The sequence below is a fragment of the Oncorhynchus keta genome, unplaced genomic scaffold (genome assembly GCF_023373465.1).
Source record: "Oncorhynchus keta strain PuntledgeMale-10-30-2019 unplaced genomic scaffold, Oket_V2 Un_contig_24657_pilon_pilon, whole genome shotgun sequence".
Taxonomy (NCBI): domain Eukaryota; kingdom Metazoa; phylum Chordata; class Actinopteri; order Salmoniformes; family Salmonidae; genus Oncorhynchus; species Oncorhynchus keta.
This window is the reverse complement of record NW_026284038.1, coordinates 57,390-79,938: the sequence shown is the minus strand read 5'-3', so window position 1 is coordinate 79,938 and position 22,549 is coordinate 57,390. Positions and strand designations below refer to the sequence as shown.

General features: G+C 44.3%; 1 protein-coding gene across 1 annotated transcript; it reads right to left on the bottom strand.

The window, feature by feature from the left end:
- Positions 1 to 1,321: 1,321 nt before the first annotated feature.
- Positions 1,322 to 22,499, bottom strand: LOC118378161 (meiosis regulator and mRNA stability factor 1). Its single transcript, XM_052505841.1, is given in 26 exon segments — positions 1,322 to 4,949; positions 5,118 to 5,276; positions 5,418 to 5,525; positions 5,793 to 5,853; positions 6,210 to 6,440; positions 6,943 to 7,182; positions 7,625 to 7,852; positions 8,186 to 8,388; positions 9,284 to 9,417; positions 9,774 to 9,916; positions 10,272 to 10,492; positions 10,865 to 11,046; positions 11,310 to 11,429; positions 11,566 to 11,802; positions 12,172 to 12,252; positions 12,434 to 12,612; positions 12,957 to 13,164; positions 13,467 to 13,643; positions 14,000 to 14,154; positions 15,936 to 16,111; positions 16,223 to 16,340; positions 16,456 to 16,664; positions 16,811 to 16,866; positions 16,868 to 16,986; positions 17,197 to 18,033; positions 22,444 to 22,499. Coding segments are annotated over 25 exon segments (4,650 nt in total). The 5' UTR covers positions 18,025 to 18,033; positions 22,444 to 22,499; the 3' UTR covers positions 1,322 to 4,872.
- Between the last annotated feature and the right edge of the window lie 50 nt (positions 22,500 to 22,549).

Genomic DNA, 22,549 nt, shown 5'->3' with positions numbered 1-22,549 from the left:
TTGTTCAAGTGCAGTCACAAAAACCATTCAGCGCTATGATGAAACTGTCTCTCATGAGGACCGCCACGGGAAAGGAAGACCCAGAGTTCATTAGAGTTACCAGCCTCAGAAAATGCAGCCAGAAATAAATGCTTCACAGAGTTCAAGTACCAGACACATCTTCATGGTCAAATTGCTGGAAATAAATCACTACTAAAGGACACCAATAATAAGAGACTTGGGCCAAGAAACACAAGCAATGGACATTAGACCAGAGGAAATCTGTCTTTTGGTCCGTTGAGTCCAAATTTGAGATATTTGGTTCCAACCCGCCATGTCTTTGTGGTCCTTCTGTAGCTCAGTTGATAGAGCATGGCCCACCATGAAGCATGGGTAGTGGGTTGATTCACCACCTTCCGTAGAATGTAACCCACACATGACTAAGTACCTTTGGATAAAGTAATCCTTCTCATATATTATTAAATATCTTTAGATGCACTAGGTAAAGTGGATGATTCCACTGGGTTCATACCAGGTGAATGCATGGAGGATTTGTAAATGTAAATGTTGTTTTGCTGGTGACACTGGCAGTGATTTATTTAAATTCAAGGCACACAACCAACATGGCTACCAGAGCATTCTGCAGCGCTACACCATCCCATCTGGTTTGTGCTTAGTGGGACTATCATTTGTTTTTCAACAATCAAACACACACTTCCAGGCTGTGTAAGGTCTTTTTGACCAAGGAGAATGGAGTGCTGCATCAGATGACCTGGCCTCCACAATCACCTGACCTCAACCCAATAGAGTTTGACCATGAAGGAAAAGCACCAAACAAGTGCTCAGCATATTATGTAGGAACTCTTTCAAGACTGTTGGAAAAGCATTCCTAATGAAAGCTGGTTGAGAGAATGCCAAGAGTGTGCAAAGTTGTCAAGGCAAAGGCTACTTTGAAGAATCTAAAATATATTTTGATTTGTTTAACACTTTTTTGGGTACTACATGATTCCATATGTGTTATTTCATAGTTTTATGTCTTCACTGTTATTCTACAAATGTACAAAAATAGTAAAATAAATAAAAACCCTTGAATGTGTGTGTAGATGTGTCCAAACTTTTGACTGGTACTGTATTTAAATAAAAAGACATCTTTCAGGAATTCACTGGTTTTCCAAGTCATTTAAAAGGGATTGTTCAGTTTGAAGTTTTAGTAACATTGCTAAATTACCAGCTAGCAAACCATAAACACCTTTGCATTTACTGTCACTTTCAGCAAGTAAAAAATATAACACCTTTAACTATCCCTTTAAGAGAAACTCAAGTCAAAAATAAGAGGAAGGAGTAATGCTTCAGTGATTTATTCAACAGAAATCATTTGGTCCCCTCAACATCAATGAAACGGTTACAACAACGCCTTGTATGGTGAGCTGAGGTGAAGGAGGAACAGGGAGAAGGAACGATAGAAGACTTCAGTGAAACAAATACAGAACAGAAAAGGATAACCTTGACAAAAAACTGGAGGGGGTGAGATCCATGGGAGTACAACAGAGAGACTAAGAGAAGTGCAAACAAACATTGACAGACATGGTAGTATCCAGAATAGCACCACATTCCCTATATAATACACTACTTTTGACCAGAGTTCATATAAAGTAGTGCACTATATTTTGGGAATATGCTGCCGTTTCAGATGCAGACCATGACATACTCCCTTCGAGATACAATTAAATCACACTATAGTGGAGTCCGATACAAATTAACCAACGACAAAACCTTGCAAAACTATTTTTTTCACCTCAGAAATGAACAAACCCAAAATAAACCTCCTTTTACAAGAACCAAAGCTATGCAAAGGTGCATACGGAGTACTTTACCAGTACATGCTGCTTTTTACTGATGTAAGCAAACTTAGGAAAATTGTACCTCTTATTTTAACTCTGCCTTCTGAGATAGTGGACACTGTAGCACCTGGGAGTTAGTTCTAACGTAAAACGCAGTTGTATCTTTCGAGGCCAAACTAAAGTATAATTTAAGTTTTAGTGCACAATTTTAAGGCCATTTTTGTGCCGATTGTCCCTTTGTTAAAGAGAGAAATAAGATTCTGCCCATTGTTAAAATTGGATCTAACACTTTCGGAAGATTCTGAGCCTTTAAGCCATTATCCCTCAATATACCGTATCGGAAATCACTCAAGATTCTGGGAAATCCACCTCCTTTACTGAGCGAGTCATGTAATTAGAAACAGGAAGGAAATCTTGGAGCGTCAAAACACAAAAGTCTAGTAACTAACGAGGAGAATCAAATTAGATGCCAATTTGAAACACAGTCAACAGGAAAAACACTGACATGAATCTGACCAGCCATATTGGCTCTTGGCAAGGAGATCACTATCATGGGCTCTGGCCCAATTTCTCTGGTCTTCAACTGAATCTCCAACACATACAGTAACACTGACAGAAGGAAGACATTTTGGATCAAAGGAGATGGACATCAGGGGCCCTGGTCCAATTCTCTGGTCTTTTCTGCATCTTCAACACAGTAGCACAAAGAGAGAAAACTGCATCTTTCAACATCTGTTCATAGGGATGCTGTTTTTCCCTTTCATCAAATCATGCCTTCTACTTTCCAAACCATGCTTGTAGGTAGGAACTCAATGTCATAACCTGGGGTTGGTTGGTACAATCAGCACTCATCAACACATAGGATAGGCAACAACAAAAAATCTAGACACAATCACAAGTAAAAATGTTATGTAAAGACGAATGAGGTATGTTATGTCTCCAGTCCATTCAGTAGCCATCCCTTACTCAGCGCCATGGCAGATACAAGCCATTGTAAGAGCCAGGCGTTGTCCAGCGCCGCACGAGGGCCTTTGTCCCTTTGATCCTATCGGGGCCTCCAGGGGCCCATCTTGCTGTTTCATGTGTAGCTGGAGCACACAAGTACCCATCTTTTCTCTCCACTTTTACTAAAAACACCAAATCTATCTCATTGTTTTAAAAATCAAAAATCCCAGCTCCTCTACTCAACTAGTAGAGACAACACTGAAAATGTAGACAAAAAGCAACAAGGTTGAACAAAAACAACCTTGGGCGTTTCCACAGTAACCAGGAGTGAGGGGGGAGGGGTGATGTAAACGGTAACCAGGAGTGGGGGGGGGGGGTGATGTAAACAATACCTCTAATATATTGTTTCTGTGGAAACAAGACAACTTCAACTAATTTCTTTTTAAAAAATGCAGTTCACCAACAGTCTGATTTCTGACCTAATAGGTTTACACCATGCATAAAATGTTTGTTTTTATGCACAACATGCATATTACACACCACCTATAAGTTATTCAAGTGTAAACCGCACTCAATCTCTAAAAATACAAAAACAGAAATCATTTCTACTTAGCTTCCGGCAGGAAACAGTGTCACCATATCTTTGTTCACCCTGCCTCCAAGCTTTTTAAACACTTGGTCCGAGTATTCAGGGTCTCGGCTTCTGCCTTGCCTAAATAACAGCCCAAGGCAGACTGACCCTCAACCTCGCCAAGAGCTCGTTCAAAACTCTTCACTGAGGAGTCAGAATTCCTTCTCTTTCACACTGTCGGGAGACAGCGCTGATTGCGACACCCCATTGAGAACACACAAATACAAGCGTAGATCGATTTGACTGAGACCAGACTGTCGTCAAAGTTACTTCGAAGCCACTTTGGCAGCTTTGATCACTCCTGCCATTGACTCGATACTTGAATGAGAAACTGAAAACACCAGCCATATAGGCTACTACTTTATGAAAGAACATAGTCATGGTGGAACGATGTCTGAGGACTCTAACACTGGACAGTGAACTGAACACAATGCTAAACATCGCCCAAGAGAAAGAGTTAAAAGAATGAGATGGGCATGGTTACTCAACGATAATTATCAATACTACCTCCAAAGCTGCCTCAATGGCAAAGCTCAAATATCTTTTTGTACTTCTAGCTGTATGAAGAAGTGCATTTGTCCGATGACAAAATGCAATGGGGACAACACAGGGGAGAGGGCAGTAGACACTCAAAAATAATGACGTTTCTCTACATATGTATATAGCTTTCCTTCAGAGCTTCCTTGACAACAATTAACATGATATAAAATCCCTGTATAAGTACCCATTTTTAAACAAGTTACTGAATTAAATCTGAGGGTTTTGAGTTGAGGTAAGGGTATTCAGTGGTAAAATAGGCATCTTTTAGGATTTGCAGTGTAAACTCGTGGATACAGTGCCAACTACCTCAGTATTTGTTGTTGCTGTATTGTGGGGAAGTTCTCTTTCCACTTTCAGAGAACCATGTTTCCAAACAGTTGATCCATAGTATATAATTAATATCTACCACAAAACCTTCCTGGACATGCATTAATCTGACTAAAAGTACACGGCATTGAAAAATGAATGGCTGTTGCAGAAATAACTGCAACAAGAAAACTCATAGCTTTGTGAGGAACAACAACATCAACATGATGATTGAGTTTGAAAAGATAAGGGGAAAAGGCAAAGAAAGGAAATAACGTCACAGTTTGTTGCGGGGGCATGACTAAAAACAAATCATTATTTTTGGGGCTTTTTACAATTTAGCTGATGAACTCTGCATTCTCGAAATATATGTGATGAATGTGTGTGATGAATGTGTGTGATGAATGTGTGTGATGAATGGGTGTGCGCTTGTTCCAGCATGTGATTGTCAGTGAGTGATCTTAGGGTGCGGCTGTAAAAGAGAAGTTAGCTGCCAGCTTCACTTTATTGCGAGGAGTCCTCTTGCTGGGGCTGTTTTCAACGGACGCCATTTTGTGGGTCACATTCTGTGGAGGCTTGGTAGTCATGAAACCAAAACAACAACATTCTGGTTGTTGTCAGTTAATAGTTCTATAGGCTCAGATGTGTCACAGACAGTAGGGCTGCTACTTCTTCTGCTACAGCTTCCTCCTCAGGTTTATCACGCTCTGAAAAACACAATGGCATCATATATCCAGGTCAGTCCAAGGGAAGATGTAGGTTGTGTGTATAGCAGAGCACGAGTAAGCTTGAAGCTAATGCCTAGGCGGGCTAACAGTCTCAAGGCACACAGAAGACCTGGGTTTGAACCGCGGTTGATCACGTGATCAGCTCACCTGCTGGTGATGGCGTCTGCTCGAAGCGGATGAGGTCAGCCTGTTGGAGAACGGGGTCAGGGTGCAGCTGGGGAGAGGGCAGGCAGGAGGGTACTGGGCCACACAGCAGGTCTACTGGAGAGGTCAGACACAGCAGCTCTGTCTCCACCCCACCAACACCTGATGGAGAAAAAAAGAGACTTAATTTCTGCTTCAATGTATAAACAACTATTAAAAAGCCTAAAAACACCTACAAGGCAAAAAGAAGAACATCAAAACATTGGTAATAGTGCCTATGACTCCAGTGGTGTGGTTAGCTACCTGGGCTGTGAGTTCCAGACTCTGTGTTGCTACAGGGGCTGTCTCTCTGGCTGGCCCCGTCCTCAGGCTCCTCTGAGGCTGCAGGGCTGGCTCCAGTGGCTCGAGCTGCTGAGAACCAACCAACCAACCCACAGACCATTATTACACTCTTTCCAATACAGAGTAAAACACTGTGCCTTCAAGACACTACCATTTCTGTTCCCATCATACAAGCAAAACACCACGACTTCTGTTCCCATTACATGTCATGTTCAACTAGTCTCGTGTTGAAGGATCATACAATATGATGCCCATAATAACAACCCCTTCCCGTATGTTAATACTAAATGCAGGTAAGGCCAAAACCATTTGTTTCCACAGTTGATTTGTCTTTACCTTTCATATCGTTCTTCAAAACGATAATCCTCTTGTGACCATGCCCTTTGATCCACACTACCTGCACACAGGCAGAAACAACATCCCATTTAATTACCACAAACCCCATCCATCCGTCACCACAGAGTCTGCTATGGGGGCTAAAGCCGCACAGTGCAGGGACAGAGAAGGCAACTAACCACATTGACTACATCTGCTGCTTCCACAGTGACATCCCCAGTGCAGGTCCATATGCTGAAGAACTCTTTAGATACAAGCGTTATAAATTCCCATCTTATCATAACACATCTGTGTATTTCCAACATGTTGTTTAACAAGAAGTTTGTCTATCAGCTTTGAATTTGAGAAAAGCACTTCAACTTTTTTTATTGAGGGTGAGGAGGAAGGCAAGCGTGGCGAGAGTTAGTCATTCTGTACCTGTGGTATGGCGTTGAGCAGGTCGTCTACGCTGCCGTAGCCGTAGGAGCGAGGTTGGAGGCCGCGCCCGGTGAACTTGGCGTAGGCCCCGGGGAACTCCGTTAGGGAGATCTGGTGGTAGTGGTAGGTGTGGAGCAGGGCACGCACCCTACGGGCAAACTGGTACAGACGGGTTAGTCTAACTCTCTCTTCGCCACGCTCGCCTTCCTCCTCACCCTCACCGTAGAACAGCTGGGGGGGAGAGAGAAGGGAAGTTATGAGAAACACCAGGGGAGGGCAAACTTTGTGGCTCGGGGGCCACATTGGGATTTCGAAATGAAACAGAGGGCCACACACATTTTTTGGGGGAGTGGGCCAGAATGGGTAGTTATTTGAAAATGTATAGGTCCATTGTCATTTCAACATATTTTGTCTAGTTTGAGGTTTAAAAATATATTTTTGCCTAGACCTACACACAAAGACCTAATGGTCATCATTCCAAATATTCTAACATATAACAACAGTGTTTCATTCAAAAGGATTGTGCAATATGTCTCAGACAATTACAAAACCCGACTAACACAATGCTACCCAACTTTAAGACCCTGTGAAAAAGCCCTAAAAAAATGCTTTCAACAGGAATCCATGATCCTTCTTATCAGACAAATAGGCAGTAGAGCAAAAAGGTTCCAGTCTATAGAACTAGAATTAAACATTAGTATAGTATGATATCTCTATGGTCCAGTCCACCGACCTCCACCAGGTAAGGCAGGCTCTTCAGCAGCTCGCTGAGCGAGAGGAAGCCGTATTCACAGGGGTTGAGCTGTACCCCATGTACAGAATGATACAGCAGACTCAAGCCCTCCACGCTGACGGAGCCGTCTCCCTCGTGCTGCCCCAGGCCCATCAGCAGGGACAGCAGCTGGCATGTTAACGAGCGCAGAGACTTCCTGTTGATCAGCTGGACCTCACGGCCGTTAGTGCCGTCCACCACCTGAGGAGAAGGTCAAATCAGATGTATTTATCAAAATCCCTTTATACTGCAGCAGGTATCAAAGTGCCTACAGTTGGAGGTGAGAGATGAACCTTGGCATTCAGAAAACATGGCTGAATCTGGAATTGATGGCTCATTTCCAATATAAAGATGACATTTCAACCCACCAATAAGGGGCCTGCATGCTCAAACCTCATCAAAGCCACTTCAGTGACATCAATTCAGATCAATAAATACTTGTGACTCATCCTTAGGGGCCAAAATAATGTTTGCTTGTTTACATGAGGTCTTGTATAGCTCAGGATGCTCTTGTTCAGTGTTGGGAGTCGACAACCATCAAAACATGCAGTATCACAACCATTTAAATCAGTCTAAATCTATTAAGTACAACAGCCTACTACAGATGTATTTGACTGAACTGACTAGAAAGTCCCAACCATACCTTGACGACGTGGCAGAGGTTGATGAGCAGGGCAGGCAGGGAGGAGACGTCGTAGTCCTGGAGCCTCAGGCCGTAGCCAAAGGTCTTGCTGTACTCAGACAGTAGCTGGGCAGCAGGCAGGCTGGAGTCTCTCTGGGAACGGAGCATCTTGACCAGCTGGGCAGCCAGGGCCTTCACATGCTCTACCTCTGTTAGTGTCAGCACCTTCTCCTCTCCACACTCCAACACCTGGGGAGAGAGAGAGAGGTTCTATAACAAAATGTCCACTCTACTCTAGGAATAATGTTATTTGAACTGATAATAAATTACCCATTAGGACAGAAATGAGATGCACACCAATATTTATTACACACAATTTTTATGGGAGGTAAAAAAAAAAATAGCTGCTGGGTATGACAGTTTTTACTGTCAGAAGTTGCGATTCATTTCCAAATAATGGTAGTGCTCTGGATAAATTGAGGATAATCTAACATTATCAATGGCTTCTCCTGCAGCACTCTGAAGTCAACACATAAACACACACTCCTCCTGGGACAGAGAATGACTCTGGCCTCCACCCACCACGAGTACGTCGGGGATGGCCTCGAAGAGCTCCATGAGCTTGGTGAAGCCGTAGTAGGCGAGTTTGCACTGGCGTCCGAAGTGGTGGTGGTAGGTAGGGATGAACTTGGAGAAGGCCATGCGACAGTGGGGCTGGTGACGCAGTAGGTCCACCACCTCCTTACCAAACTGCTTGGTCCGCTCCATCTCATCTGATGTACGATCTGAATGGGACAAGGACAAGAGTTAAAACCCTGTTCTTTTATTTATAATATATATTTTTAGAAGCCAGTTAGACATGTTCTCTGCTGGATGGCGTCTCCCTGTTGTAATAAACCAGGTATTTATACATTTACTTCACCTTCTCTTCTTTTAGCTCACCTGGTAATTCCTATTACAGGTAATTTCATTTTTTGCCATTTTAAATACTATACAGAAAAACAGGTAGAGGGAAAAACAACCTGATCCCCAAACCACATCAACCACATCCCAAGTAGAACAGGTATTTTCTGACTCTATTGAACAGAGAGAGGATGACAGTGTGGAAAGAGGTTGAGTCAAAAGGCAGTAGGCCGGGTTTAAACCTACTGTATGCCAACACCGTAGAAGTGTACCGAAGGCTGCGGCACTACTACAGTCAGGAGATAGTCAGGCATATATGTGTGTGTAAAATGCATTACTTTATTCCATGCCAATGATATTCTTATCCATCTCCAAGGGAATTTCTGGGTTGAATAAGAGTGGGGTGAAACAAAAAAAAACTAAATAAAACAAAAGTGACTAATATTTCACAATTTTCCCCCAGGGATCAAATGTACAACTAGAGACACAAACAAGACAACAACACAACCGTCTGCTCCCAAGTTCAACATATTTTCTAAACAAACGTTACCAATATTTCACATGTTCCCCCAAGGGATCAAATGTACTAGAAAGACAGAACAACCCTCTGGTAGTTTATCCATGACCCTGATATCAGACCCATTAGGGTCGCACAATTCTTGTTACTTTCCCCAAATCCCAGAAGGAAGTACACTGGGAACAATAACCACGAAAAATACAGAATCCTTTTGGGGAAGTTGCATACCCTAAGACCCATACAGAGGGACCTCATCTCACCTCTCTTGGGTACAGAGATGACAGTGTCCAAGTCCTGGTGTGTGATGGTGATGGTGGTGTCAGGGATCTCAGCTAGCAGGTCCATCAGATCACACATCCCATAGTCCAGCACACACCAGTCTCTGGAGAAGCACCTGTAGCAATAGAAACACATTGAATGAGCACACAACAGACAGGGAGCCATTTGACACAGAAAATACACTTCCAAATGAATTCATATAAAACACCATCACAAGTAAATACACCTCCAAATAAGCCAATAGAAACAGAATCCAAACAAAGTCATAAAACAAATACTTTACTGTTAATTAACAATAGCTGACAGGAATGTGCTTGGCTTAGGATAGACAACCTGATTGGCTGATAGTGTGGGAATGGGCGGTCTTCCTATAGAATTGACCAGTGGTTGGTCTGCATGAATTTTAGACTCTTTGACGGTATGATTTGCTGAGAGAGTGGGGGAGTGGGCAGTTCCTATGGTAGTACTGACCAATGGTAGGCCTGCATGAAGTCTGTGATGGCCACCTGTTTGCTGGCCTGGAACTTGAGCAGTTTGAGGAGGTCCTGGGTGAATCTCTTCACCTGGGCACGGTGGGTCAGGGTCAGCAGACGCTTGGTCCCCATGCCAAGGATCTGGAGTTGAGAGGAAAGAAGATTCAGATTTTTTACTTCAGGGTCGCCACCACTGAGAGTGTATGCTAGCACGCTGCAATAATTTATTAGATGTTGTACTAATTGTTTCTGTCAGGGATCTAACCTCAAGGCTGTTGAAGTGTGTAATGAGAAACAAAGTGGGCAAGGCTTTGTCAGAAGGGATAGCAGATGGTCTCCCAGTCTCTTCATTGTGTGTTTGAGCTAGGAAGTCACTAAACTAGCAAGATTAAATGTGATCCATCATGTATCAATTAATTGAGCTTGAGTAACTGCCATCTTTGATTATCTGTGTAATGGAGCGATTTATTAAACTGTGCGTGTGTATGTATCATACCTGCAGTACGTGAGGCACAGCCTCCAGTAGCTCCAGCAGCTTAGAGTATCCGTAGTCAGAGACCCTACACTGCTTGGCATAGTGGTGGTGGTAGGCAGGTATGAACTTGCTGATGGGCATCAGGTTGCAGGGCTGACCCTTCATCAGGTCAATGAGCTCTCTACTGAACTGGATCAACTGGGGGTTCCCCACCGGGGACTTGCACCGCTGCGTCCACTGGTCTATGACACACACACACACACACACACAAAGAGGTTTTAATGACTTCTATTATGATAGTAGTATGGGTGCAGCTCTGTCTTGGAGTGCTGGTATCTGCGTCAGCAGCACAGTATCCACCTACTAAAAATGTCAGGAAAGCAGTTTTTAGCTCAACATATCGCTGACACAATTCTTATTGCCTCCAGAGTATCTTCAAGTGTCTTTGAGAATGGTCTTATGCGATAGGGGCCTCCATTGTTAATGAATATAGGGTTTTAATTCTGTAGGTTTGTATTGCTTTTATGAACCCCAGAGGATTCCTCTGTGAGTCTAAATAAAAGGTTTTCAATGTAATTCTCCCTGAGTGTTAGGGCTGAGAGTCAGGTCAGTACCTGTGTTGGATGCGGGTGGCTTGTTGTGGATCCACTTGATGACCTTGAAGCCATTCTGAGCAGTGACGATGTTAATGCCTGGTATACAGGTGATGAGGTGCTCCAAGGGGACACTCCCCTCCTCCTCCCCCTCTTCAGACACCACCAGGGGGCCCAACTCTGATGCATAGCACTCTGAGAAACTGAGTCACAGGAAAGCAAATTTAATATTCATGAAACACAAAATCTAGTAACATTTACAGTGTTATAGGAAATTCCAAAAGGCCATTGCACTCCATTTGTATGAAATGGGTTCTAGAAATATTGTTTTGATTTATTAAAAAGTCTTTCCCATAAAAGTTCACTTTTATATCAATGCAAATCTCTCCCACTCCATTTAATGAATTCAAATTTATTAAGCATCCACTGTCTGTTAATCTATCCAGGCAGAGACAGCGTTGGTTACCTGAGCAGGGGCAGGGTTCCCTCATGGGACTGTAGCAGACAGTGGACCTGGGAGGCCAGGCTCTTCAGAGACACCACCACAAAAGGAATCTTATACGAGTCTGGGTCAAAGTCTGCCTCACTACAGGGGGGGGACAGAGAGATCGAGCTCTTATGAAATACTTTTCAAAAAGAGTCCTGTAAGATGACATAAATAAATAAATATATATATATGTGAGTGTGTGTGTGTGCATATGGGTCTTTCAGTCTATCCCTACCTGAAGTTCTGCTGTGTGTAGTGGTAACTGCAGACAGGCTCGTGGTACTCCAACTGTTCAAACACCACAGGACTACCATTAGCCGAGGAGCCCTCCTGGGACTGAGACGACCCCAGAGGGCTCTGCCTGGCCTGGCTACTGGGGAGGAGACACACCAGCCTGCCTCCACCCTGCTCCCTCACCGCCACAACCTCTTGTAGTCTGTATAGGTCGCTCACCACCAGCTTACGACCAAATCTGGGTAGAGGTGGAGAGATGGGTGGAAAGGAATTAATAAAGTACATTGACATAGCCTCCATTTAAACAGGCAGCCCAATTCTGATCTTTCCCCCCACTGATTGGTCTTTTAACCAATTAAATCAGATCTTATTGGTCAAAAGACCAATTAGTGAAAAAAAAAGTATCAGGGCCCGTTTTCCCAAAAGCATCTTAAGAATAAGTTCATTAGAACCATAGGATCCCATAGTTCTAATGTTGAACTTAGCATTAAGATGCTTTTGGGAGAAAGTGTAAACGCAGCCACAGTACTTAACATTGCATAGGACTAACTCCTACAGAGGTGGAGGGAGGTTGAGTGATGAGGAGGAGAGAAGCAACATGACTCACTTTTTCTCGTAGATTTCAGTGAACTTGAAAAGGGGAAGACAGCTGGCTGGCGCGTCCTGGAGAATCTGGAAGATTTCAGAGCTGTAGAAAGAGCAAACCTTTTCATACCATCCAAATCCATCTCAAACCAGGAACAAATCATGTTTTGGCGACATTTAAAAAAGGATGGTGACGAGTTCCCCGATCGAAGACATGAAACTGCCAAATGATGTGACACGTATGGGAGAGAGTACTACCTCAATGTTAACTGTACTGTACATACCGGAGCATGGCTAGAGACTTGTTGCCGGCCCCGGTGATGAGGGACACGTGGATGCGTTTGCTTCCTATCTTGTAGCGGTGCAGGCTGCTCACAGCACTGATGGCCTGCTGTAGGGAGACCATCTGGACGGTGGCCTTCAGCTGGTAGTCTGTGTGGGGACTCAGCTCTACGCCTTTAACCTGGAGGGAGACACGCACGTTAGCTTCTCATGTTTACATTTACATTTAAGTCATTTACAGTGTCCTCAATGACATTGCATTTTTCCAAACTTGGTCCTCAGGACCCCAAGCACACACAGCTGATTCAAATAGTCAACTAACCATCAAGCTTTGATCATTTGAAAATTACAAAACATGCACCCCTTGGGGTCCCAAGGGCAGAGTTGGTTGAATCAATACAATGACACTAAACTACTAAATCTTGACCTCGCCATCTTGCTATTTAGCCTCAAATGGGAGACAGATTAAAGCTCTATTCATCTATAAAATGAATAGCATCAGAATACTGTCTGTACAGGACTCACCAGTCCGTGTCTGGAGAAGGCGTCGTGCAGGCTCTGCTGCAGCTCCTTACGGGACATCCTGTAGTCCAGGTTGGCCACCTGTAAGTCTGCCCCGTCCGAGAAGGGCTCCGAGGCCTGTGGGCCCACAGGCAGACAGGGGCTGCTGCTGCCCCGGGGAGGAGGGCCTATTAGGGGGGAGGAGCGGCTCGACATGCAGGGGGATCCACTCCTGGAGCAGAGAGAAAGAGAGGAGTTGAGTGGGTTGGTTGGCAGCACCATAGGAAGGTATAGATTGAAATGTCATGACCAAATCATCAAAGTGTCAGATATTTGTGTAGCTCAATGGAGGTTACTTTTTCGTGCAGGAAATTTTTAAACTAATTTGGGGGATATTCCCTTGCATTGCTTTAAAGGGGGGATAAAAAAGGCTCAAGTTAAAACCAAGGCATAGACTGACGTCTCTCCTCGCCTAAAGACTGCTTACAGGGTAAAGAAACAAACAGGTAATTCTGTAGTGTCTGATGGTCTCACCGTGAGGACCAGGAGCCTTGGGAGAGGCCCTGTGGCTGGGGGAGGACCGAGGCGCTAAAGGTCTTGTGCAGGGTCAGCTTGCTGAAGGCAGAGGGGGAGCTGACCTGGAACTCTCCAGAGCTCCGGTCCACATGACGCTCAGAGTCCGATGCACTGTGGGGGCTGGAGAGGTCCCTCCTGATGGGAGAGGGGACATTAACTTGAAGTTTAAAGATTATGGCATACTAAGCTCTCTGAAAACAGCAACTGCATTTGAGAGTTTTTGGCATCACCTCAGCTCCAGTAGTTTGTGCACAAGCCACCTCATTTAGAAACAGCTGCTTATTAATTCCTAAATCTGCCTGTGTTCTACACTTCCTTGGGTCGATGGAGCCCTCTATAACAGGGATACTTTTTGCAGGCCATTTTACAATATTGAAGGTAAAAACACATACAAGCCTGTGGGAACCAACTGTGATGGAACCATCTAACAATTAGTACATTTGTTCTTTCTTCATTTTAGTCTGAAAGGGGCCCTGGTGTCCATAGCGTACCTCCTGCAGCTGAACATAGACTCTCCTATGAGGCCGGCCTTGATGGGTTGTTGCTGGGACGGCCCCTCTCCGTTACTGTGGGGGGAGGAGTTGTGCTGGCCTTTCTCCAGGGGGAAACCCCCAATCTTGGGCTTGGTCTCCAGTCCACCTAGCTCCTGCACCAGGGGGACAACCAAAGTGTAACTAGATATGTAGTGGTGAAAGTATTAGAATAGCCATCAGCTTGGCAGAATGGATGTGAAGTGGAAGAGGCTAATAAATAAACAATAAGAGCTGAGAGGAAGTGGTCCTTCAGAATGCTGGTGATTTTTTACCAAAGCTATTTATTCAAATCAGAGCTATACGTTTCCCCCACTGTTAGTATTATTCAACCTCTTTATTGTCATACCTCTGACATTATCATCACCATTCTGCAGTCTTCCCCTCAGCTCTATTGTCGGGTGGAGACAAAGCAACGGAGCAGCAGAATAAAAAGAGCAGAGATCAAAATAACAAACAGATCAAAAGCGTAGAAGAAAGAGACCATAAAAAACAGACTGTTACGGCCGGCGGGACAGGAAGCGATTACAAACAGAAGCAGGATTCTGACGAGACGAGGCATGGGATAGAGCAAAGATGTGGGAGAGAGAGATATGCAATCATTAGATTGATCATTAATTGACACAATGAATTTTTAAAAAGATCAGCCAGACATTACATGAAGCATGGGACAAAGTGTTGAAATGCCACACATTGATTAAAACATTACATGAAATGTTGAACGAAGCACAGAAACAGACCAGGCATTAAACTACATGAAGCATGGGATGAAGCATGGCTATAGTTTAAAAGCCACAGGATAGCGCAGGCAGAGTGGAGGACATGGACAGGGTTAGGGGAGGACAGGTGGCACGCGGGATGGGGGGACGGGACGGCAGGATGCTGCTGACCTGAGGAAGGGTTCTGGTTTGGGGGGGAACAGGGAAGGTGTCCCCCCGCTCCCCCTCCTGGGGCTGTAGGGCCTCTCAGGCACCGGAACGGAGAGGGGGAGCGAGGATTCCCTCTCTCTGACACTCACGCCTCGCACGCCTTTTCCTCCTCGGGGAGTGCAGCTTCTCCAGGGGAAGGAAGGAAAAAGAGGAGGGAAGAGGTTGAACTGGAAGCAGAGGTGGAGTCTCAGATGAGGAAGGTGGTGGGGTCGGGTCGTTTCCCTCCTCAGTGGACGGAGCTGAGAAGGAGAGGGTGATGCGCTGGCCGAACACGTCCTCGTTCTCCATGCGCTTGCGGGCGCGCTCCGCCGCATCCTGCGAGCTGAAGCGGAGGACGGCGGTGCCGGTGGCCATGGAGACGCCCAGCACCTTGCCCCCGCAGTTGTCCGAGAGGCGGCGCAGGCGGTTGCCCACGCTCTTGCCGTCGCAGCCCGGCGGCAGGTTGTACACATAGAGCAGGTTGAAACCGAGCTGGTGGGGGGAGGAGAGGAGGGAAAGAGAGAAGAGGGGACCGCTCTGGCTTTACATTTTTGAACATTCTTTGGAAATGTGTTTTGAAATGACAAGAGGTTTACATGGTCGGAGTCTTGTAATTCGTAGCATTACACTACTGAAGATCACACTGTAGAACGAGAGGGAAGACACAGGACCCGTGTGGCTCAGTTGGTAGAGCATGGCACTTGCAAGGCCAGGGTTGTGGGTTTGATTCCCACAGAGGGACCAGTATGGCCAAATATGAAAATGTAAGTCGCTCTGGATAAGAGCGTCTGCTAAATGACTCAAAAGTCAAATGTAAAAAGGTCTAGAACCATTGGAAGAGTAAAGGGAAGATTTCAGATTGCCCAGAAGTAATGCCTAAAGGGCAGATATCTGATGTCTCTGAGCAACCAGTCAGAGTACTGTAAATTTATTGAAAAGTGAACTTCTGACATTCTGCAATATGGATTACATATATCTCTGAAGCCTACCTGTGATTTGACAGCCTGTCTGGGCGGCAGGTCGGCTACCATCTCTTCAAAGGCCACGTGGCGGTGGGCGTGCTGGAGCAGGGCGTCCGACGTCTGACCGCTCTTATGGACCAGGATCACCTGGAAACCATGGCGATGCCGGAGATCACTCAGCTCGCTGGCAAAGTTCACGTCGGCTGTGAAACGGATTTAGAAAAGGGGTTAACTACATAGGTATGGAGTGGACGGACGAACGAAATGCAAGAAAAACTGTTTTAACATCCATAAGGTAAAATGAGCACACGCACAGGAGACTAGGACCACAGTAGCAGGGGCAGTGTGTGTTTCTGCAAAGCGCCGCAGGCTCTGACGAAGCTTGTCGTCCGCAGCGTTCTTGGCGGTAGCGTTAATGTGCGCTACCGTCACCTGGGGAAAAAATTAACCAGAAGACTATCAGACATTGCTCATTTAGGTAGTCAGAGACTGAAGAATAGAGCGGAACACATTACCAGCTGAGGGAATCAGATCACACACAGGTTACCTGGCAGTTGTTGAGCTCCTGGATGACGGCCTTGTTCTCCTTGCTGATGTCACAGACGCAGATGAACTCTGCCTCTCTGTGGCCCTGGAAGAAGTGGCTGCGGAGGCGCTGGACCACAGCTGCAGCAGAGCGACCGCTGGGAACGCAGCAGTTCTCGATGTCCCAGAAAACACCCACCGGAGGGATGTTCTCAGGGCCTTCTGGAGAACCTGGGGAGGAGAAAAACACCAAATGTGTTCAGAAATTGAGCAAAACTGGGAGGTACTGCATGTCTCTAGTGAGAATTGTTTTTGAGAAAAATGTTGGTTCAGTGTGCCCTTCTGAACACGACTGGCATCATTACATTGATACATACCATACTTTGTTGCAGATTTGCCCAGGCTGGAACCCAGCAGTAGCAGGCCATCGGAGGTCGGTCCCACAGCCATTACACACGGGGATGGGCACTGAGGCCGACTGGGCCAGGGGCAGAGGAATGTTAGGCCACAACTTGTCTGCAGGCTGAACACGTGGAAAGAACAAATTATAATTCTGTAGTCAGACAAAACAACCCATGTCTTCAAATGTTGTAATATTGTAGAGTCAGGGATGGGCAAAGAGTCATTTCTAAATGATGGGCAAATGACACAAATTGTAACTTGTATGCATGTAACTGAAAAAGTACTGCCCGTTCCTGTATACAAGTGACACCCAATACAACAGAGTGCCACCACCACAGTGAACAAAGAGAATTCCACCAACCTTCGTCAAACAATCCCGGCAGTAGTGCGCCCCCGTGCGACAAACTGTGCGTTCAAGATTGAAGTGCATAGCATTAGAAGAACAGATATGTCCAGAGGTGGGTATGTGGGGGTCACTGTGTGCTGCCAATGATCTCTGGACCCCCAGAGTGGCAGGGTTGTAATCACCACCACAGGGGTAATACCCAGCTGCCCTATGGTGGGGGATGGAGGGGGCGGAGGTGGTAATGAATTTAGACTCGTTGTAGGGTAAAGGGATGGAGGGGTAAGAGTGGAGAGGTCTGAGAAGTCCTCCTGTACAGCAGGAGCATGGTAGGTGGGAGTGAGACTGAAAGGGTAGGGGCTGGGACGTGGTGTCTACAGAGGGGATGTGGAGCTTGTAGCTCCCAGAGGGGAGTAGCGTAGCTCTGGCATCCCCTCCACCACCACCAAGGCTGGGGAAGTGCGGGTGTGAGTTGAAGGTAGTTGGCGTTATTTGACTGGTTCCTAGCCTGCTGAAAGAGGCTTCCTGAGAACTTGGAGGGAGGTAGAGTGGGACACCACTGCTGACACAGACACCACTACTAATACTAGCGCTACCTCCACCACTAACAACCCCATAACCACCACGACCTAATGGGTCTGTGCTGCAGTGCTCACAGTGAGTGCACACGCTTACTTTGGGACTACCCCCCTGTAGTGGTAGTTGTTGGAGGGAGTCTTGCGGAAGAGGAGGCAGACAGGGGGGGGGCAGAGGGAGGGGGGCGAGGGGGAAGGGCTGGGAGGCAGCGGTATGATGCGGAGGAGGAGGCAGATCTTTCAGCTCCAATACTGGCTTTCTGTTGTCCATGTAATCGTTCTGGGAAAAGAAGTTAAAACAAACAAAAAGGTTATTTCTAAACTAAACAAACAAAAAGGTTATTTCTAAACTAAACAAACAAAAAGGTTATTTCTAAACTAAACAAACAAAAAGGTTATTTCTAAACTAAACAAACAAAAAGGTTATTTCTAAACTAAACAAACAAAAAGGTTATTTCTAAACTAAACAAACAAAAAGGTTATTTCTAAACTAAACAAACAAAAAGGTTATTTCTCAGCATAATCATTTCACGCTTACTACTTATTTTTTTATTTGGCATTTGATTCCTGATTGATATTGTACTGCATTGTTGAATAGTTTGTCCAGTTTTTTATAGCAGGTACTCATTAAATTTGATATGATGGTTGAAAATGATCCTCCAGTTTACCCTGACCCATTTTGTTAGCAACTTACACCTCAACTCTAAATCTTAGTACAATAACGTGGTGTTTTTTTTTATTTTATTTCCTTTATTTAACCAGTGACAATGAGAACAAGTTCTCCTTTATACAGAAAATATGCAACCAAAAAAAAAAAATCAACCTTTTTCACTCGAGAATTGAACCTCTGCAATATTGAGCTTGGAGGCTGCCGTTGGACAGAACGCAAAGGCGGGCGCAACACGGCAGTATAGCAGCTTTCATTGATGGGAAGCATTTCCTCAATGGTTGATGGCAATGCTGGATGCCCGATGTCTATAGCATAGCAGGGCCGTAAGATGGGAGAGAAAACCAAGTTGATGAAAGTAGGCCCGTTCAGTTCACTGATAAGAGTAAAGAGACGTGTGCTCCTTTGTGTCTAACATGTCAGATAGTGGCCTTGGGAGGATTCACGATATGTAATAAGAGGAACTGTCATTCTAGAACAACCAAGTTCAGGAACAAACGGTCTCTGGCTTTCGAAGCCTATCTAAAATGACTGGAGGCAGCAATGTACATAGTTATGACTAAAACGCTACATTTCACTATTGTGTTTATAACCTTTTTTAACCTTCATTTTTAAAAAAGGCAAGTAGTTTAAAGAACAAATTATTATTTACAATGATGGCCTACCCCGGCCAAACCCTCCTCTGACGGCGGTGGGCCAATTGTGCACCACCTTATGGAACTCCCGATCACGGCCGGTTGTGACACAGCCTGGGATCGAACCCGGGTCTCTAATGACGCCTCTAGCACCTTAGACTGCTGCGCAACTCAGGATCCCTAAATCGTCTTTTATTACACAGACTTCACTCTCCACAATTCACACACTGTTTCCTCTCAAAGCTTCAAATTAATTGGTCCCTCCATGTCTACCCCTAATAATACAATTGATTAGAGCTGGGAAGAGAAACCACAAATTGACACCGACCACTTATTGTGGACATTTAGCTGATATCGTTCATTACCTGATAGGGACTTATTAAATAAGTTTGCTTATGTGGGCGATTGTTAATGGGACAATTGATAGCTGCAACATTTAAAGTAGTAGTAGCTTTAACTCCTCTGGGATAGGGGGCGGTATTTTGACGTCCGGGTGAAAAGCGTGCTTAAAGTAAACATCCTGCTACTCAGGCCCAGAAGCTAGGATATGTATATTGGATAGAAAACACTCTAAAGTTTCTAAAACTATTAAAATAATGTCTGTGAGTATAAGAGAACTGAAATGGCAGGCGAAACCCAGAGGACAGCCCCCCCCCCCCCAAAAAAAAAATCATACCACTGATTTCAATGGCGTGCATTTTTATAATAGGGCGAAATCGTGCCTGACTGCAGTTCCTAGGGTTTCCAGTCTTTAGAAAGCGTTTCAGGCTGGTTTTTGGAAAAATAAGCCAGAAATTTTATTTTTTTTCTAGGCGGCTCCCATTTTGGCTGTAGTGTTTTCAAGCTTGTGAATGAGAGCGCGTTCTTTGGGATTTTTCTCCGGTAAAGACAATAACTATTCTCTGTCTTAAATTCTCCGGATTAATTTTGTATGCATTTTGAAGGCGGGAAACCGAGTGGATTATTGACTGAAGCGCGACAGCTAAACTGAGTTATTATGGATATAAAAAGGACTTTATCGAACAAAAGGACCATTTGTAATGTAACTGGGACCTTTTGGAGTGCCAACAGAAGAGCCTCAAAAGGTAAAGCATATATTATATCGCTATTTATGACTTTCGTGTCGCAACTCTCTGGTTGAAAATGATTTATGCATTTGTGTGCTGTCCTCAGCATGGTTTGCTTTCACCGTAAAGCCTTTCTGGAATCTGACACAGCGGCTGGATTAACAAGTTAAGCTTTATTTTGTTGTATTGCACTTGTGATTTCATGAAAGTTTAATATTTATAGTAATTTAATTTGACGCTCTGCAATTTCACCGGAAGGTGTCGAAATGGGACGCTAATGTCCCACTAATCCGCAAGCAGTTAAGGCCCTTAAAAAAGAAAATGGTATGCATAAATGTAAAAATCCTACATTCAATGTATCGTTAGTGACAATTCGGTTAATTTATTGACTGATGGGGGTTTTGTATTTCATACCCATCATAGAACGTAAACTATCATCGGTCTCTGGATACAATATGCCAATACTTAATTGAAGCAGAATGTAATGTTACATACTTGTTTGTCTGTGTTGTAACTTGGGGTGTTTAGCTGCTCGGAGGTGGAGAAGCAGTCTGTGAGTTTCCAGAGCCGGGACAAGGCCTCTTTCTTGGGATGACTGAGCCATGGGAAGGGCCTAGAACTGCATATGGATCTCTCCTTTCCCAGTCCTTCCATCATACAACCTAGCAAAGCCTTTCACCATCTTGCTTCCTTCTCATGCTTCCCTAAGATAGAGAAAAGAGGAAGCCCTTTGTTTTAAATGTTTCCAAATTGGTCTTCATAAGTTTCCACTGGCTGCAATAGGGTAGCAACCACCACAGAATGTTTAAACCTACCCCCAAAGGGCTTTACAGAGCTACCATTTTGGGGGCATATGCTCCTAAATATTTAGCTGTGCTGTCTGGAATTATAACTTGGGAGCACAGTGTCCCTAAAAAACAGAATCCAGGTAATAATTTTTTACATTTATTTGCTTTGCTGTCCAGAAGGAGTATGCTTAAACATGTGGTGGCACAGAAAGGAAAAGGTATCTTCTTCAGGAGATGAGCTTCAAAACTAGCTAGGATTCATGTATTTATTATTTTAGTCATTTAGCAGACACTTATCTAGAGCAGCTTATAAGAGCAATTAGCATTTAGTGCTCATATTTTTCACCAACTTGGCTCGGGGATTCGAACCAGCAACCTTTTGGTTACTGGTCCCAACACTCTAAACCACTAGGCTACCTGCCACCTTTATATATATGCCTACTATAGGCTCATCTTCTAGGTTTATTCAATTACAATAAACCTGTATTTTTTTGCTGGCAAGTCTTATCAATGAAAGGGCAATCTGCAATTACTACAACAATTTGGGACTTAAATAAATAATAAACCCATTGATTCCTGAAGAGTATAACTTAAACTGCCCCATGAGCTTAGTTTAACTGTCATAACCCATCAGAACCAAAATATGTTATCCCCATGTTTGTAAACAAAGTAAATGTAAACAAACACTATAGCCTCAAACATGGTTAAAACTGTACTTTTATATTATGATGGTCGGTCTGTGAATTTAAGTGTGGTTACATTTCTCACAGGCCAATCCCTCAACCTTTTACCGAAACAGTGGCGGGAAACCTGCTTAGTTATTGTTTGAACTGTGGATTGCCGCTTGAATACCTAAAATTATGTTTATTTATGTGCTTGGGAGCACGTGTGGAAAATGTCAGCATAGAGCACCAAGCAAATTGTTAACTGCAAAGTTTAGCCGATTAAAACTCAACGTTTTAAATCGTGAAGTTGAGTTGCCTATGCAGTTGTGACATGCTAGTGGGGATTTACTGTTTAGCTATACACGTGCCATTAAACTAAATGCGTGTTCCCGTTTGCTATGTTAATGACCAACTGCCCTCATATAATTCACTGGTTCATTTTAGTGGTGAAACGAGGCGTGTACCGAGCTAACAGGACTGCTTGCGTAAACCAATCTCAGTGTTTGGTTAGCAGCTAACCAGAGTGAGTTAGCTAACGTTACATGGATTCGCTTGAAAGTAGTTACAAAAACTAAACAATTTTGCGGCACAACCCAAACGACATAGCTTTCTCTCTAAAACCATTGTGGCAATTCCTCATAACATAACATTGACAAATGACAGGAATTATCTCCCATAAGAGTACCATTAAAGTTAGCTCGCCTAGGTTGGTTAGGTAACCAGCTAATGCTAACAGACGATTGTTTGTTGAGACAGCACCTGCTACATACTGCTTCGTAGTAGGTACATGGGATAACATCATGCTATATCAACAAACAGTCAACGTATTTGAATGGGGTATTTATCTAGATAACTGGTTATTTCTTACCTGACTGGCGAGCTAGCTACTTTACTTCCTTTCTTCTCATCATGTCCCTCCGTAGTTATCCGTCTACCTAGCAACCAAACGTTTTTTTAACATACATTTGCCATAA